The sequence below is a fragment of the Microtus oregoni genome, unplaced genomic scaffold (assembly GCF_018167655.1).
Source record: "Microtus oregoni isolate MIOR12 unplaced genomic scaffold, Mior012 000159F_ref0000335, whole genome shotgun sequence".
Taxonomy (NCBI): domain Eukaryota; kingdom Metazoa; phylum Chordata; class Mammalia; order Rodentia; family Cricetidae; genus Microtus; species Microtus oregoni.
The window spans coordinates 69,579-87,042 of record NW_024544814.1 but is presented as its reverse complement, the minus strand read 5'-3'; the positions used below and the strand labels follow the sequence as shown (position 1 = coordinate 87,042).

At 37.2% G+C, this 17,464-nt stretch overlaps 1 protein-coding gene across 1 annotated transcript; it reads left to right on the top strand.

The window, feature by feature from the left end:
- The first annotated feature begins 9,847 nt into the window (after nucleotides 1–9,847).
- Nucleotides 9,848–15,822, top strand: LOC121445095 (integral membrane protein 2A). The gene is made up of 6 exons (XM_041647096.1): nucleotides 9,848–10,115; nucleotides 13,344–13,475; nucleotides 13,736–13,933; nucleotides 14,157–14,267; nucleotides 14,789–14,939; nucleotides 15,065–15,822. Exons 1-6 carry the CDS (start codon nucleotides 10,005–10,007, stop codon nucleotides 15,151–15,153), a joined length of 792 nt encoding a protein of 263 aa, XP_041503030.1. The 5' UTR covers nucleotides 9,848–10,004; the 3' UTR covers nucleotides 15,154–15,822.
- Nucleotides 15,823–17,464: the final 1,642 nt, after the last annotated feature.

Sequence of the window (17,464 nt, the reverse complement as noted above, 5' to 3'; positions counted from 1 at the left end):
ATTCTTAGCTATGCAAAGCAGAATTTGCATTCCCATTGCCTCTCCCCCACTTTGGTTTTTCTCACAAATTATCAACTTGTAAAAAGATCTTATTTTAATACTCAAAGTTACATCTCTGGAAAAGTGATTGTTTCAGCTGTGACACCACCCATTTGGACTAGAAATACATTTATTCTAGGATCCTGGATGATCTCCATCTTAGAGAAACTGTTTTGAGTCCTTAGGGCCTTTGGTCCCCACCCTATTCCTTGTCACTCTTTTCCCTCTTTATTTTTCTTAGGCAAATGAAGAGACTCTACAGTAGCCTGATTAATGTGAGCCACTAGATAGAGCAGCGTTCTCTTTCTTGGCTTATAGTATTGAACACAAGTAGCCATTACGATCAGTGTTACAGGTTGAAAGTTTGCTGCTTTCAGCAGCAATTTCAATGGCTTCTAAACTGAAAGCTCGATGGATCCCTTTGATTTGTACCCTGCTTGTGATGAACAAAGTATAATATTTTCTCTACTTTCCTGGAAAAAAATACCCACAGAAAAAAAGTCAAAATTTCATATTACTACCATTTTTTATAAAACAATTTAAGAAAAACAGCCTTTGAGAAAGGTGATGCTACAAAACATAATGCACGGATTGGCTGTAACTATAGTGCTGAGAACTGAGAGGAGAATGCTTGTAGGCTGCAACTTGTGAGCTCAAAATTTGAAAGCTTGTCTTGGACATTTTTTCTCAGGCCAAATCCAGTTGTATTTCCTCATTCCTTCCTGTGAACCCACATTTATCGAAGTCCTCGTAAGCACAGAAGTGGTAAAGGCCTATATACCCAAGAGCAAAGCTAGTTTATCTCAACTGAAGCAGTCACTGTCACTACATTGAGAGTGTTTGTATACAAACAGCAGAGTTTAAAACAGAGCAGTAAGTGGAGGATTTATGCCTTAGATGTCCCAAAGCTGTAGAGATTTACTGATAACGAGAAAGCTCCATGGCATTTCATTAGAGATACTGTTCACACAAACTTTCCAGTCCTTTCTTTCTTCTTTCTTCTTCCACTCCCTCTGCCCCTCTTCATCTTCCTCTTTTTCCATCCTTTAATTTTGTCTTTTTAGTGTATGAACCTAAAGTTATTTTATTTTATCTTTATATTACAGGAAATCATTTTTTTAATCCTACAAATTATGCTTTTTCCTCAGACTCAAAAGTGATTTAATAAGTCTTGTCAATACTGGTAATTCTATTCCCTCTGTTGATGATTGATATGAAAATGTGATATTTCTCTTTTGATCAATAACAAAATAGGGATACTCTGAAGACCCCCAGAACTGTATTTATCAGTACTTTAAATTATCCAAAGATCAATATTGAGGTAAGGATCATTGACTTATATAGCTGATTTTCCTCTTGATAAATCCAGGAAGGGAAACATTGCGGCTCTTTATGAAGACCAAAGAGCAATATCTTGATCACTGGATTGTAAATACTTAAGCTGTTATGAAAATGAAATGTCCTCATGATCATATGTGAGATTTCTCTTAGGAACCTTTCTCGTTTATAAAGTTTTATGGTCTTCATACTGGTTTACATGAAATCCCTTGGTGAGATAGAGGCCTCATATGGCAACTAGAGATCATATTTTCAGACTGCTACTAATGGTATATGATACGGATGGTGAAAGGCAAGGGACACCTGTTATATTCTGAGACAGCATGATGCCGTAGATGGAATATCGAGCTTGGAATTCAGAGATCTCTGCTACAGCCTTGATTCTGCTGCATATTAGTTGTATGACTTTGGGCAAGTCTGAATTCCTGGGAACCTTAAGTATTTCATGTCCCAAAAGAAGCTGAATGAAGTTTGTCCAAAGTGATACAGATGCTTTATAGGATGAAATTTATTGAGTTTTCCCAGTCTAATGCTGTTTTAAAAAGATGGAATATAGTGTGACTATTGTAAATGGCTTTAAAAGATTTTAACACAGGTATTACCTATTAATATTTTTATATTTTCTATATAGCACAAATCTGTGAATATACAGAAGAAGCTTAGTGGAGTAAGAAATAAAACAATATAAGTAGTATAATTCCCCTCAAATTTATATATACTGTCTCTGTCTCTTTAAAGAGAACGAACCATCAAAACTAAATTCAATCAACTTTGTCGTCTCCTCATTGTAACAGGAAATGATTTAAAAGCTTTCAAAATTCAAAAGGAAGTTAGATATTAACTGATAGAGGTAAAAGTCTATATATATATATATATATATATATATATATATATATATATATATAGACTATAGCCCAAAATAGTACTTAAAATCATATCATCATTCAAACCTAAGACATTTTTTCTTCACAAAAATGAATTTCAGAATCATTTTAATCCCTATGGAAGCAAAATGGTCTACATTTGTTCCTTTAAAGTTTTCCTCTATCTCCCACTTGGCCAGCTCACATAACACACAAATACACTTTCATAAAGTGAGCACAAAAATTAAGCTGATACTAAGAATTGTGTCAATAGTGCGCTAGTCTAATGGGAATTATGTGAGAGAAAGAATTTTATCATCATGTGATATACTATTAGTATACAAAATGAAATGTGAAATGAATATGTTTTAAAAGTTTGCAGTTAAAACCACTTTGAATGTTCATGATGGCAGTGTGACTTAGAAAAACCAAAGTCAGGAGAATATGGTCACTAAAACAAACACAGAATCACATATACACCTGCACATAGAGCATGAAAGGAGGGCAAAGAGACAGACAAAGACAGAAGTCAGGGGAAAGAAGGACAAAGACAGTGAAAACAAATTCGACACTTAGTTGACTTGGCTGGTACTCCAGTCTGGTTCTCAAATGTTTTCCTAAGATGTATTCCTGTTAGTATTCAACCTGCTGCACTGTTAGCAAGCAAGGGAATCATTATGAGATGAGGCGCATTGGAAAGAATTGAGTTCATCTGATCATGTCCTGGAAGGGATTGTTATAATGATATTTCTCTGCCTCTGTTCATTCCCCTTTATCCCTGTCTCTGAATCACCTTCCTCTGCAATGGTCAGTCCCCTTTCAGTTTGAAATAAGGCACAAAAAATAGGGTCAAGTGAGTATGAACTGTAACTTGTGAAACCATAAGCCCAAATAAATGTTGTCTCTTTCTAAGGTGGTCATCACACTCTTAAAATATCAGCATATATTATATTATTTGTTAACTATTTTTTTTTAGTAATCATCATCTTACCTCACAATGTCATATCATTGCTTACAATTCTTTATAATTGTTTTCCGGAAGAGCTGATAATATGGGGCATTTCTATACAGACATGAATTTTTCTTCCCTATGTGTGCTTCAGTGAAGTTCAATAGCAGTTCTTGGTATCTCTTGATTTATTCTCAAGATCTTATGTAAAACCTAAATAATATACTAATGTTACAGAATTAAATGTTTTAACACAAAAATAATCCTGAAAGGGAGACTATTTAAAGTTATCTCAGAGTGAGCTATCCCATAGCTGCCTTATAAAGTTGACAGGAGTTTGAGAAGTAAGCATTTCATAATCCAAGTAATTAAAGATGTTCTTAAATGTGAAAGGTCAAGGGATAGAATGACAGTGGAAAAGGAAAAGATCCTATTTAGAATGAATGCTGGTAGTTGCATAATTGGCTAGCTCAATTTCTACAATTCATTATTCTAATTTTTCACTTGCTTGTGTTAACTTCAACATAAACATAATATAACAAAATCTTTCCTTCCCAAGCTATGTGGACAATATTTTTCTATAGAATTCTTCTTAATATGGTTGATGATGTACAACCTTACACTTCAAAAGGAAAAATAAAAATTCTGAAACAATAATTTCCCTAACTTGAAAATCAAGAAATATTATTAATGTCTTAGTGGAAAATAGCTGGTAATATGCCACACACTACAGTGTTTTATTATGTACGAACTCCCACTTGCACATTCACAGAAACATGGCACCTACATTGATGTGTAAACAGAACTATTTGTGAACCTTGAATTTGAATTAGAGAAATCTCAAGCAGGATATTGCAGGATTCTGACTGACCATGTTCACACTGACAAGAAGTGAGAAAAAACAGTACTTGCTTGCTAAGCATGCTCTTCTGGCTTCCTTATCAAGATGGAATTATATTTTGGAATTTTGAAGACATTAGTTTATGGACAGATTGAGCTAATTTCAGTAAAAACTTAATTTTAAAAAGGTGATGGTGAAAACTGCATTTGAAGAATAATCAAAGTCGATTTAAAACAATTCAGAACTTTGCATTTTTTACAACTAAACTATAAAGTAGGAACATAATATGTTGATCTAACAACAAAACTAAATATGAAGGCCAAAGAAACATTTGGTGCAGTAATAATATGCAACTGCTTATGCTTGGCTTGAGAGGGATCAAGACTCTGAAGTTACAAGTGCCTCTCAGTGCCTCTTGGTGATGTATTATGGAGTAACAGAAACAACTGCACATTCTCAAAAGCATTCCTGAGCTAAGACTTAAGCTTCTCAATTGCATTACTCAAGACTAGAATTTCTGTAAGTTTGATCAGATAAAACACACACAGATATAGATTCGAGACTATATTTTAAAAATTCCTCAAGACAGTTTGCAATGAGTTCACAATTCTTACACAATTTGGGAAAAGGGGCACTGAAAGAGCAAAAAAATTCCACTTACGTTTTCACTAGCAAAAATTAAAAAATGAAAAATAATTTCTGTGAATTAAGTAGGAATTAACTTCAAGGATACAAGCTCTTCATTGGGAAAAGAAGATTAAAACTACTCATTTATGGAAATGTTGTATCACCTCCCCCTCCTTTTAAAGTATTGGCTAAGTGTTCCACGATGGCCTGGACTTGCTATGTAGCCAAAGCTGACTTTGAACTTCAGATACTCTTGACTTTACCCCCTAAGTTCTGGAACTACAAGCATATACCACCAACCTAGCATGCCTTCCTATTATCAGAGCTTCCTAGTTTAGAGAGAAAACCATAAATGAAGTAGGAAAATAAGATTCTATTTATAAAAACAAGTTTCCTATGTTACTTAGATACCTCAAGTGCAAAGAAATTGTGGATCTAAAAAAAAAAAAAAATACTGTGGCTCCTTAAAAGCTAAGCTAAGCTCCTAGAGTTATACCCAGAAATAGATGGCTGATGAGCTCTGCCTTTTGCTGCTTCTCTGCTGACATAAGCAACTGAAGAATGTAGAAGCAATGTGCTTGAAAATGAGTAGCCTATAGTCAGGCATGTGGAGGCCAGGAAAGTTTTCAAACAGCTCCAAATGTAGTTGGCGCTGAATAAAATCCTAATCATGGATCTATTTTTGCAATGGGAGCAGGCAACATGGCCTTTGTTGAACGAGTAAATGTGTTACTTTCTCGCTTTCAACCAGCTTCTTGATTTTCTCACTTTTTTTTCTAGTAGAAACAGGACAGTTGAGTGATTATTAGTATAAAATGTGGCATCAGTTCACCAGAGTTAGAATCTGACTGTAGGCAAGTTCAAAAAATTCAGTTTCCTTATCAGTGAAATGGGAGTTGATATGTCCGCTCAACAGGCTCCCAAATTGGGTCATCAGATAGTCAATCTAATCCCTGAGAGGTGATAGGATCATAAGGGCGAATCAGTGGGTTGATCAATTAATGAACTCATAAATTGATGGACTTTTTGGGAGGTGATAGACACTTTAGGATGTAGGCCCCAGTTTGATAAAGTAGAATAATAGACACACTTTAGTGGCTCTCTCTTCTCCCAGAACCATCTTTTTTTTTTTTTTTTTTTTTTTTTTTTTTTTTTTTTTTTTTTTTTTTTTGGTTTTTTCGAGACAGGGTTTCTCTGTGGTTTTGGAGCCTGTCCTGGAACTAGCTCTTGTAGACCAGGCTGGTCTCGAACTCACTGAGATCCGCCTGCCTCTGCCTCCCAAGTGCTGGGATTAAAGGCGTGCGCCACCACAGCCCGGCTCCCAGAACCATCTTTGAAGCTGCTTTACATCCACCATGAGATGAGCAGCTCTGTTTCTCCATACCTAATTGCCATGGTTTTCCAACTCACTGTGGGTCCAGAAACAAGAAAACCAGTCAACCATGGAATATAATTTTTGAAACTCTGAACCGAAATCATTCTCTCTTCTGTAAAATATTAAAGACCCTGGGAAAAAAATTAAAGGTTTTTAGCTGAGAAATTCCAATTTTAGTGTGTTCGGTGAATTTATCCTATTATTGTCAAGCTTGCCATCAATCTGTGATTTTCATATCATTCAAAAGCGAAACTATTTTTCTTATTGTTTCTCCTTTATATGATTTATTCCAGCACTGGGTGATTAAAGCGACTCCTTAATTTCTTTAGAAGTTGTGTCTTCAACACGATGCACTGTGTCTCTCCTGGGATATATAAGAATGCCTCCCAACTGGTTTCTTAACACACAACCTGTTAAATTAATTTTCCTACGGTTTTGGATATAAAACCACCACAGTTAAGCTAGGGATTAGTGCAGTAACAGCAGCATTGGCTATAGATGAAATTGTGCCACTGTTTTGTAGACTTGCTACATCCCCCTGTGTAGTTAATAGAGTTGCTGTGTCTTGCTATGCGACAAATACTGAGGGACCCATGAAACATATAACCATCTATGCAATGAGAATGTATTTTACAAAGGAAAAGCAACATTTGTTTTCTTCATTCTCATATTCCTATTGTAATGACAGTGTAGGGCATGAACTAAATCCTCAGTGAGCATTGCATGAAGGAATAAATGAGATAATGAATGGAATTGTATCACAGATGCCTCTAATAACCAACATAGTGGATTGGATGTGTAGTGACCAGAAGATGATTCAAAGAGAGTTGACATTGTTACTTGACATCCAATTGCATGCCATGTTCCATTCAGTTCAAGTTGTGTTAATTCAGTCATCCTTTGGCATGTGCAAACAGGGAACTCATTTATAAACTTGAATAGTGTGCATTCAGACATGATTAACAATGTGAGCTGGAAGCAGCATGGCAGCCAGATCCCCTACAGTTTCTAAAGGCAAGAAAGTTGAGAAATTGATGTAAAGAAACAAGAAGTTGCTTCTGCAAAGGAGACAATTCAAAATAGAGCTTAGTCAATGTGTACCGATTTTAGTAGACAGAAACTTGTTTACTGGTAAGCAAGTTGCAGCATATGTTTTAAAGTTTTAAAAAAATGCAGGAAAAACTTCTTGAAATAAACAAATGGTCGTTAAATTGCTAAATGTTATTGCTAAAATATGATTCCAAAACACACACCAAATCCCTACCCCATATACATAAGTATATACATATATGTACATATGCATTAATACACACATTATATATATATACACATACATATATGTATATATATATTCACAGAGAGTGTGGAGGGGTGGAGGAAGGCAGAGGGAGAGAGACACACACAAAATCATAGACTGTGATATATACATAGTGAACGAGGAAGGAGGTAATAGTGGTATCTGATAAATTGACACTATGTCTGCTTTACATATAGGCAACAGCAGCAAAGCTCCTTCACGGAGTGTGGATGGCATTCTGAAAAGGGAGCATGACACTAACAAATAAGAGTTGGTGGCTAAAAGACAAGAACTCCTGAGTAAATTAGGAGCATGGGGACCATGGGAGAGGGTTGAAGGGGAGGAGAGAGGGAGGGAGGGGAGCAGAGAAAAATGTATAACTCAATAAAATCAATAATAATAATAATCATAAAAGAGATGGTGGCTAAATTATTCAAAAGAAGTCATATGTCAACATATGTGACTATGCTTAGGAGTTTAACTTTGTACAGGAAGACCTACCTCTAGACAATGAGGTTGCTTAGGAGTTCTCAAAGGAAAAGAAAATTTAAGAGGTCGGAAATAAGTTAGTTCTATAAGCTTGAAATGCGAATATGCTACAGACCGGAATGAAGTCCTAAAGTAACCAACCATGCCATTTTCTCTTTTCCAAATAGTAGAAAAGTATGTCTGTCTACATCCTCATTCCTGGGAATAACACAAGAGAGGTAAGTGAAGCCCCAGGAGACCAGGTAGGTTGCCTAACGCTCTGTGCTAAGCAAGTGATCACATGTTCCCTTTGGGAGCTAGCAGAGATTCTCTTTTCTGAACAAGTGGAAAAAATTCCTGCTCCTCCTACCTTTCCACATCTCAGGAAAGACAACAACATCTGCTATGAGATCCAGCAGCTTGCACTTAGGAGATAACTGTGTCAAAATAGTAAGAGTTCACCCATGCAGGTGCTGTGGGTCAGGGAAGTGCAGATGGTAACTAAGGGCTCATAAAGGTCATCCCCAACAGAGGACAACCGGAAAGAGCCAGACTGGGAAAACTGAGGTTTTGCTCTACCTAAACCAAGGGTTGCCTGGCAAACGTTGAATTATAAAGGCGGACTTAAATAAAAAGCGAAAGAGCCTACAATGCCAGTGTTTCTAAGTAAACTCAAATGCCCTCTTATACGGTCCTGACCATTTTCAAGGCACAGGCACTGTTCCCTCCATCCAGCTTCTCATCTCTGACCTAACAGAGGATATGAACTCTGTCTTTGCAAAGCCCCCACAGTCAAGACAGGAGAGGGTTTCAGAAGCAAAACAATCTCCATGGGAAAAACTCCAATTTAGTATGTTTTGGATAGAAGGGACACAACTCAGCATATTCAAGACTGTTGGGTCAAGTTGATGAGTAGGTGGGGAATTCTCTAGTAAAACGGTGTTTTGTTTTGTTTTGTTGGGGCTTTGTTTCATCTCGCTCCCTTCATACAACAGACCTCTATTCTGTTTTATGTAGCCCAACTATTTATAACTTTTCTATCACCAGCTCTAAATCACCAACCATCGCAGCATGAATTTCACTAGTTAGGTTGTGTCTGTGTGTAGGAGACCTGATTGAAGAAACAGGTTAACTATACTAGATGAATATGGATATAAATGTTCAGTAATGCTTTGTTACCTAGCCCCTCTGAGGTTATTTCTTTTACTCTACAAGGGCTGCACCAGCATCTGATTCCACTGTGTAGCCCTACCTTCTTAAATACATAGGTGCACACACCCTTGCTTTTTTCCCTGCTGGTTATGCAGCTGATGGCTGAAGAGAAACAGGCTCTGGACAAAGACTTTCCTCTGGCTATCCCGGCCAGGGAGAAAGAAAAGATCTGGGTTATTTCACGGATTCATTAGGAATGAGCTTCCCACCCTCCCTCCTCTGTATCTCATCATGTTCTGTCTGCAAAATGAGGAGTTAGGGAGACAAAGCCCCGCCGTCTTCCTCATCTAACATTACTTTAAGTAGGAAAGTTAAAATTATAAGAGAAAACAAAAACCATGGAAGAAAACCAGTGTTGGGCAGAAAGAAGCAAGCAACTACAAACTAGCTTCTAGGTGTTCTTTAAAAGGAAGCTGTTATAAAGGTGTAGAACGGTCGGGAAACTGCTCTCTGGCCTTGGTGGGTTGTAGAACCGAGAAACCTTGGGTTGGCGCCAAGTTAACAGTCCTAGGCCCCGCAGGGGGCCAGGCCCAAGTTTTGGAAAACAGAGTCAAAGTCAGGGGCTATTGTGGTCCAGACAGAAGCAGAAAGACACGACAGGCAGGTTTCCTTCCTGCCTCGCTCTTATCTGAGGGTGCAGAAGGCAGTAGAAGCATGCCTGGGGTGCAGGTGAGGCTTGTCTACCCTAAGCGGGCCATGGGCTCCAGTTCCCCTCGCTTCCCAACTAGCAGCTTCCCACCCCCACTCGTTTCCACTCCAGCGCTCTGGCCCCCTCCTGCTCCTCCCTCAGCACCTCCCCGGCCCCGCCCACGCTCTCCCACTCGGCCTGAGACTGAGTCAAAAGTAGCCCCGGACCTGAGCCTGCAGCAGCCTGTGAAAGGAAGACAGGGAGAAAGTTAAGTGCAGCTTGGACGAACGAGATCCCCTCCTCTTCCAACCTGCAGCCCAGGATACTGATTCGAGCCGCGCCTTACCGCGCAGCCCGAAGATTCACCATGGTGAAGATCGCCTTCAATACCCCCACGGCGGTGCAAAAGGAGGAGGCGCGGCAAGATGTGGAGGCACTCGTGAGCCGCACCGTCCGAGCTCAGATCCTGACGGGCAAGGTAGTCCCACTCGGCCTAGGTCGGCCTGCTGGAGTTTGGGAATGGGGAGAGAAGGGAGGGTATGCAGGTGCAGAGGTCAAAATGTTAGGTGTCCCATAGTCCTCGCGTTCTAGGCAGGCCAACTGTAAATTGCATGGGCCACCTTTTGCTCCGCTTCGACTCATGACCCTCTGCATCCTTACAATTCCATCCCTTAACACCACCTATCCCAGGAAATTGTTGGAAGGAGTTTGAAGAAATTCCTCCATGTCATTTTGTTCTGGGAAATGGGTTATGGAATTAGCCCGAGACACAATTATAGCTACAGGGAATGAGCAGCCACATGGGGTGAGCAAGGGCAAGAGACTTAACTGTTCTTTCTTTACTTTTGACTTGAGTGAAATTGTGTGAATCTGTATCTTTGTAGGATTGCTGATTTGGGAAACAAGGGGCGGCCTTAACTTCAAGCTGTATGGGTTGGGGCAAGTTGTGTGTGTCTGTACAACACATACACACACACACACACACACACACACACACACACACACATTTGTGTGTATTTTTAGGTAGACACTGTTAACGGTTAGGTAATGGAGCTGTCAGAAACATATATTGGATTTAATTCTTGGCCAAACTCTTGTAAAAATAAATTTTGAGATTCTCTTTTTTTTTCTTTTGGTTGTTATTTCTTCTTGAGCAATATCCCACTCCCCTCTTACAGATTCTGAAGCATTTCCAACGTTGCAATTTAAACAGCTCATTTTCCATGCACTGGAGAGGTTCTCTCTTCCCAGGTTGTTTGTCTAGTTCAATATATATATTTCTTTTAAAAACCATCGGCTTTTGGAGTGTTGATAAACTATCATTTTTTTTTTCCTCAGTAAAATCTCAATTTTAAAAGGCGACCATATTTTCTTCTGCATCTGTGGAATCTGCAGGAATGGGACTTGATCTGCCCTAACTTGTCCTGTTGTCTTTAGAAAGTTTTCCCTTTTAGGTTTAGAGTGGCTATTTGAAAAGCGTTTGAGTGAGCTGTGAGTTCATGTAATAAAATGTAATTCTGCATACAGTTTGAGATGTTAATGCGCTGCCGCAGAACTTCCATCGTGGAAACTTTCAATATTGAACGCTGCAATCAAACTAGCTTTTGTGTGTCACACATTCTGGAACTCAAAAGCAACACCCCCTTGCAATGTTGAGGTTTTAATTAAATGACAGAAGGTCAAATATGTAGTTGTCTTCCTACTAACTTTATAAATGAACCATGGCCAGATTTGAGGGGAGGTCTAACTAGATGCCAGTAGTTAAAAATAGCCACACAGTAATCCTTTTTTTCCCCTCACCACCAAAAAACTTCATGAGTTGTAGAAAGATTCAATTAATATGTAATACTTTGGTCAGTCCTGTGGTGAGATGAGGAATAAATAAAAACAAATATCTCCTCTTTGATTTTATTTCTTTGTTAGGCTTTAGAGAAGCCGCAATAGAACCCTAGCATGGCCTCTTTGACAGTACTACTTGCCTTATCACATTGTGATACAGGGATTAGGCCTGATCAACAGAGATTGAACATGTTGAACTCATATTGGCAAATGATATGCAGTAACTTTTAAAATACACTTTGAAAAGAAATTAGCTATGATAATTGATTCATTCAGTTATGGTGAATTCCAACAGTGTTAAATGAAAACAAAAGAAATCCTTATTCTTACTGACCAGGCATGTCCACCTAAACCAAGACCCTCATACTTTAGCCATGCTTAATGATAAACTTCCTGAATTATTGGAAAAGAGAAATGAAGTTACAGTACAAATTGTTCTTCTGTCTCAGTAATAAGAAAAAAAATTCATTCCTCAAAGAATTTCAGATTAAGCTATTATGTGCTTTTTAGCAAGTCATTTCATCTTTCTGTGCCTAAATTTAATTATCTAAAATATGCCTTCTAAAAACCCACAACTGTATTACAGTAATTAGTAGTCAAAATTTAAAATTTGGTTTCTGTACTACTAAATATTAATTTAGATTTTTAACGAAAACAATTAAGGTATTTCAGTATGTGTTGAATATAATTGATGAAATAAGCTTAATTAAATTATTAAGAAAATATAAATTTCAAATTTTGACCTTTAAAAAATATATTTATTTTGTGAACAAAAATTATCAAATGATTCTCTACCCTTCCTTTCTTGCACATTGGCATACATTTTTCACCAAATTGTCTTAAGATCAGTTAAATGTCCAAAACAGCAATTTCATGAAAAATTCTAATGGTAGACAAACTAAAATAATTTTTAATACCAACTTGTATTGTCAGGGCTGAGATTTGCTGCCTTCACTTATTCTCTTGCTGAGTAATAATGTGGCTGAGGGGTATATTGTGACAAAAAAATTGAAATAGTAGGCCTTTTAGTTCCATGCCCTATGGAGGGTGCAGTTAATCAGTTACTTTTTGTTTTGAATTTTTCTTTAGAATCCGTCAGCAAATTATTGATTTGACAGAACATTTAAATCACTGCTTCACAAACAGCTCTGTATGTAGCAAATCCTCTGCTTTTAAATTTAGCGTTTACGCTAGGACTTGGAAAATAGCATTATTGCAGTATATAGACTAATGGACAATACCAGGAAGCTTTATACTTAAAAATAAAGTTAGGAATATTAGAAAATATACAATTAACTTCAATTAATTTCTAAAATGAAATAATTCCTTTCTAACTTGACAATAAAGCTTCTTGAAAAGTAGCCAACAAATTGAAGGTTACTAGCACTCCTTTAAGCAGATAAATTGATTTCAAAGCAAGTAGCAAAGTGTCTATTTCTATAGACTAAAAAGCCAGTGTTTATAAAACTATAACTAGTTTCAATTATTTAAAGAGCATACATTTTAAAGACAACCTGCACTATATCATATCTAGTTAAAAATACTCTTTATCCATTAAACATTTGTTTAAAAAGTACATCTATATTAAGTATTTTTATTAAAAATATGTCATTCTATAAATTAATGGTTATTTTAACATTCTACAAGTACATATTTTAAAATAACATATCTATATTTAGTTTTGAAAATGCTAGAAGGAAGGCTAGCGTTAGTGGAGATATTCTATATATATTAGCATAAGAAACTGTTTTCAAATGACTTAAGATTAGTTTGTTTTCAAAATATTTTGCGTTTCAGGGGTGATAAGTTGCACACAGAAGCAACTGTCTAAAAACATTATCTTTTTAATTTTGTTTCTAATCAATAGGAGCTCAGAGTTGCCCCGCAGGAGAAAGATGGCTCTTCCGGGAGATGCATGCTTACTCTCCTAGGCCTCTCCTTCATCTTGGCTGGGCTGATTGTGGGTGGAGCCTGCATTTACAAGTACTTCATGCCTAAGGTAATAATTATAGCTCTTACTATTTGGAATTACTAATTCCCGTGTATTTCATTAGCAACCTAAATAATTATGTGGTGGTAACCAGAGAAATGAAGACTTGAGGAATGTTTTCAATTACCTTTCACTCTCTGCCATTGCTTAGGTTTCATAATGCTGTAACAAACAAGTCTCAGGTTAACACGGTACATGAGTGTAAGAGACAATTCAGGTGTCATGGCGATGAATATTGCAAAGTCTTAAACTTCCCTTTTGTCTCTTAGAGCACCATTTACCACGGTGAGATGTGCTTCTTTGATTCTGAAGATCCTGTGAATTCCCTCCATGGAGGAGAGCCGTATTTCCTGCCTGTGACCGAGGAGGCTGATATCCGTGAGGACGACAACATTGCAATCATTGATGTACCCGTTCCCAGTTTCTCAGATAGTGACCCTGCGGCAATTATCCATGACTTTGAGAAGGTGGATTTTTCTTTCTTGTAGTTATTCAAAAATTTTCTCTAGTCCTTCTTTACTGAAAGACAATGAATTTATTCATAAATGAACACCGTTTTGGAGCCAAACCTTTTCATTGTGTTGTTGTTGGGTAGGCGTAGTAAATTTTCAAAAAAGATCTGGCTGTTTGTTCTGATGGTACGTGAAAATCTGAAGTATTAATATGCATCGTTTTTCACCTCCCCAACAGGGAATGACTGCTTACCTGGACTTGCTTTTGGGAAACTGTTATCTGATGCCCCTCAATACTTCCATTGTTATGACTCCAAAGAATCTGGTGGAGCTTTTTGGCAAACTGGCAGTATGTATTTCAGAGATCATTTTTTTTCTTATAAGCACTTCCAAATAATTTTGCATCATTATTCCAAAAAGTTAATGAATTGGGCCAGACATTCCATCTCATTGAAATATTTTTTTTAATTAAAAGTGTAAGCTGTGCCAAAATAGATGGAACTGAGGAATTTTATGTTAAGCAATGTAAGCCAGTCAGACAGACAAATGCTTTATGTTCTTCATATATAGAAGCTAAAAGTGTTCACTTGAACACACAACACTGATTAATAGAAGTTGAGAAGGGCATGTATGTAGGGGGAGGTGGATAAAGAGAGGTTGAATTTCATCAATGCATGCTGTGTGTATGTGCAAATAGCACACTGAACTTGAAACTCATAAATGTATATATGTATAATAAAAATAGTATATAAAACTGCTCTTAAATGAATTCTATTTTAATAATGTCTATTTTTAAAAGGATGTAAGTGGGAATTTTAATACCGTCTTTAAGAATTTATTGTCTTAATTTTTTTTTCTTTGCACTTTTAGAGTGGCAAGTATTTGCCTCACACTTATGTGGTTCGTGAAGACCTGGTTGCTGTGGAAGAAATCCGTGATGTTAGTAACCTTGGTATTTTTATTTACCAACTTTGCAACAACCGAAAATCCTTCCGCCTTAGACGCAGAGACCTCTTGCTGGGTAGGTAATTTATTATTTTTGGGTGAGCAGAAGAGAGTGAGGGTAGACTGCATGGAAATGAGCATGTTGAAATACCTCTTCATGGACACAGACAACTAAAAAGCCATCTTTTTGTGTCTTCACAGGTTTCAATAAGCGTGCCATTGACAAATGCTGGAAGATAAGACACTTCCCCAATGAATTTATTGTTGAGACCAAGATATGTCAGGAGTGAAGAAGGGCAGATAAAGAGTATCCTTGGTAATAAGAAGTCAGCAGCTTACAGTGTGACTTTAGTAATGGGATACTCATGATATTTACTCATACATTTACTCTATTGCTTATACTGGAAACGGAAGGGGGGGGGAGAAAACTACTAACCACTGCAAGCCATTGTCCAATTCAAGTTTAATTGACATCGCTTGCTGTTTGCAACAAATTAAATGATTATCTTTTTTGAATTTATAGGGTTTAGATTCTGAAAGCAGCATGAATATGTCATCTAACATCCTGACAAAGTCCATCCTCTGTTTTTATTTAAAGCAAGCTCCTGATAAAATCATATGGATAGAGCATGCTTTAAATTTAAAATATTTCAAGTTGTTTTTGACATTTTTGTGTGAAGCATGTCAAATCTCTTAACATTTTTTTGCTTCATTCTTCATTTTGTTCATTTCTCCTGACTTTAGAGATTACATTTTTTGCATTTCTATCAGGTACTCTGTAAAGAATCTGACTCATATGTGAACAATAGTCATGAGGAAGTAATTTTTTACGCATGTAATGATTCTTTCTCACTGATATCTGTGTTGTGAAATCCACAAAGCTGTACAGGTGCTGAATGCTGTAAGGAGTTCTGGTTGTATGAATTCTACAACCCTATAATAAAGTTTACCATATTCAATCATGTTTTATTTTCATCATTTGACAAATACTTAATGTGGAAATTATTATTTATTTGGCTTTTGGTTACAGAAATCAGACATAAAATTATGAACATAACTGTATCCATTACCACTTCTACATATTTACATATTTATATTTCACAATCTCACATTTCCCCATTTTCATTCTGTATTAATTGCTTTTTAAGTATCTTACAATTTTCTTGTTATGTAAATTCAACTACTTATAGAGAGTCTTCAGCTCAGAACAATTTAAGGCATTTTAATGGTTTTTCTTTTTCATAGAAACATAAACAACCATATGCAGCTATATCAGACCACCAAAGACTAACACTGAATAAGACATTGAGACTTTGTTAAGTTAAATTAATTTATTCAATGTGTGGGTATGCAGCAAAATGAGTATGTGGAAGTCAGAGGACTCCTTTGTTGAGTAGATTCTCCCCTTCCTCCTTGACACTTGTGCTGGGGGTGGAACTCAGGTCCTTGGATTGTAAGGCTTGTCGAGGCCTGTGCTTTGGCATCTGGAACACTGGTTCAACACTAATGATTTTTAACAATGCCACAAGCCTGACATCTTTACACATTTATCTACGAGTATAAACTCCGCACCACATGGGCCAGTATTATAATTTCTCTTCTATTTGCTGATAGTGACTATTGCTCAATTTCTGTGGACTAAATTCCCAGTTCAATCGAGGGCTTTAAAATATTATTATTTTAAAATAAAGTTAAAAACAAATCTTTAACTTTATAAATTCAGAAGCAATGATACACACTGAAAGAAAGATATAGGAAGAGAATAAAGGTCCAATGGTTAGGAAGCAACCAGAACTGTTATGTTCAAGAACTGGTTCTCAGCTGGACACAGAGAAATGCATCTGTGCAACCAGCTACTCTGGCAGCTGAGGGAGAAAATAGCCTAGGAATTTAAAAACATCATAGGCAACATACAGAAACTGTGTCTCCAAAAGAAAAAAAAAATCAATAACAAAGACAAAAGGATAGCCCTGGAAACAGATACAAGTAACATTATACAGATTAAACAAGTCATATTTAGAAATATATTTAGGAATACACATATACAGATATGCATGAATAACAATTAGTGTAAAAAGTGGCCATGGATTTGAAGGAGGATTTGGAGGGAGGAAAGGAAAACAAAATAATATTATATTCTCAAATATTTTGAAAAGACTGAGGGGGAAAAGGAGAAAGTAGTGAAAAGAACTGATTCTTCTTTTTTCTTTTTTCTTTTTTATTGAGAAAAGGAAAAAAAAAAGTTTCCGCCTCCTCCCAGCCTCCCATTTCCCTCCCCCTCCTCCCACTCCTCTCCCCCTCCCTCTCTAGTCCAAAGAGCAGTCAGGGTTCCCTGCCCTGTGGAAAGTCCAAGGTCCGACTCCCTCCGTCCAGGTCTAGGAAAGTGAACATCCAAACTGGCTAGGCTCCCACAAAGCCAGAACATTAAGTGGGATCAAAACTCCGTGCCATTGTCCTTGGCTTCTCATCAGCCCTCATTGTTCGCCATGTTCAGAGAGTCCGGTTTTATCCCATGCTTTTTCAGTCACAGTCCAGCTGGCCTTGGTGAGCTCCCAATAGATCAGCTCCACTGTCTCAGTGGGTGGGTGTACCCCTCGTGGT

Bases quoted from the DNA above. Each gene is read 5' to 3' on its own strand.
- LOC121445095 (XM_041647096.1), top strand. From the start codon at position 10,005: ATGGTGAAGATCGCCTTCAATACCCCCACGGCGGTGCAAAAGGAGGAG. The intron at 10,116-13,343 runs GTAGTCCCACTC...TCTAATCAATAG, and splicing joins CTCAGATCCTGACGGGCAAG to GAGCTCAGAGTTGCCCCGCA. The intron at 13,476-13,735 runs GTAATAATTATA...TTTGTCTCTTAG, and splicing joins ACAAGTACTTCATGCCTAAG to AGCACCATTTACCACGGTGA.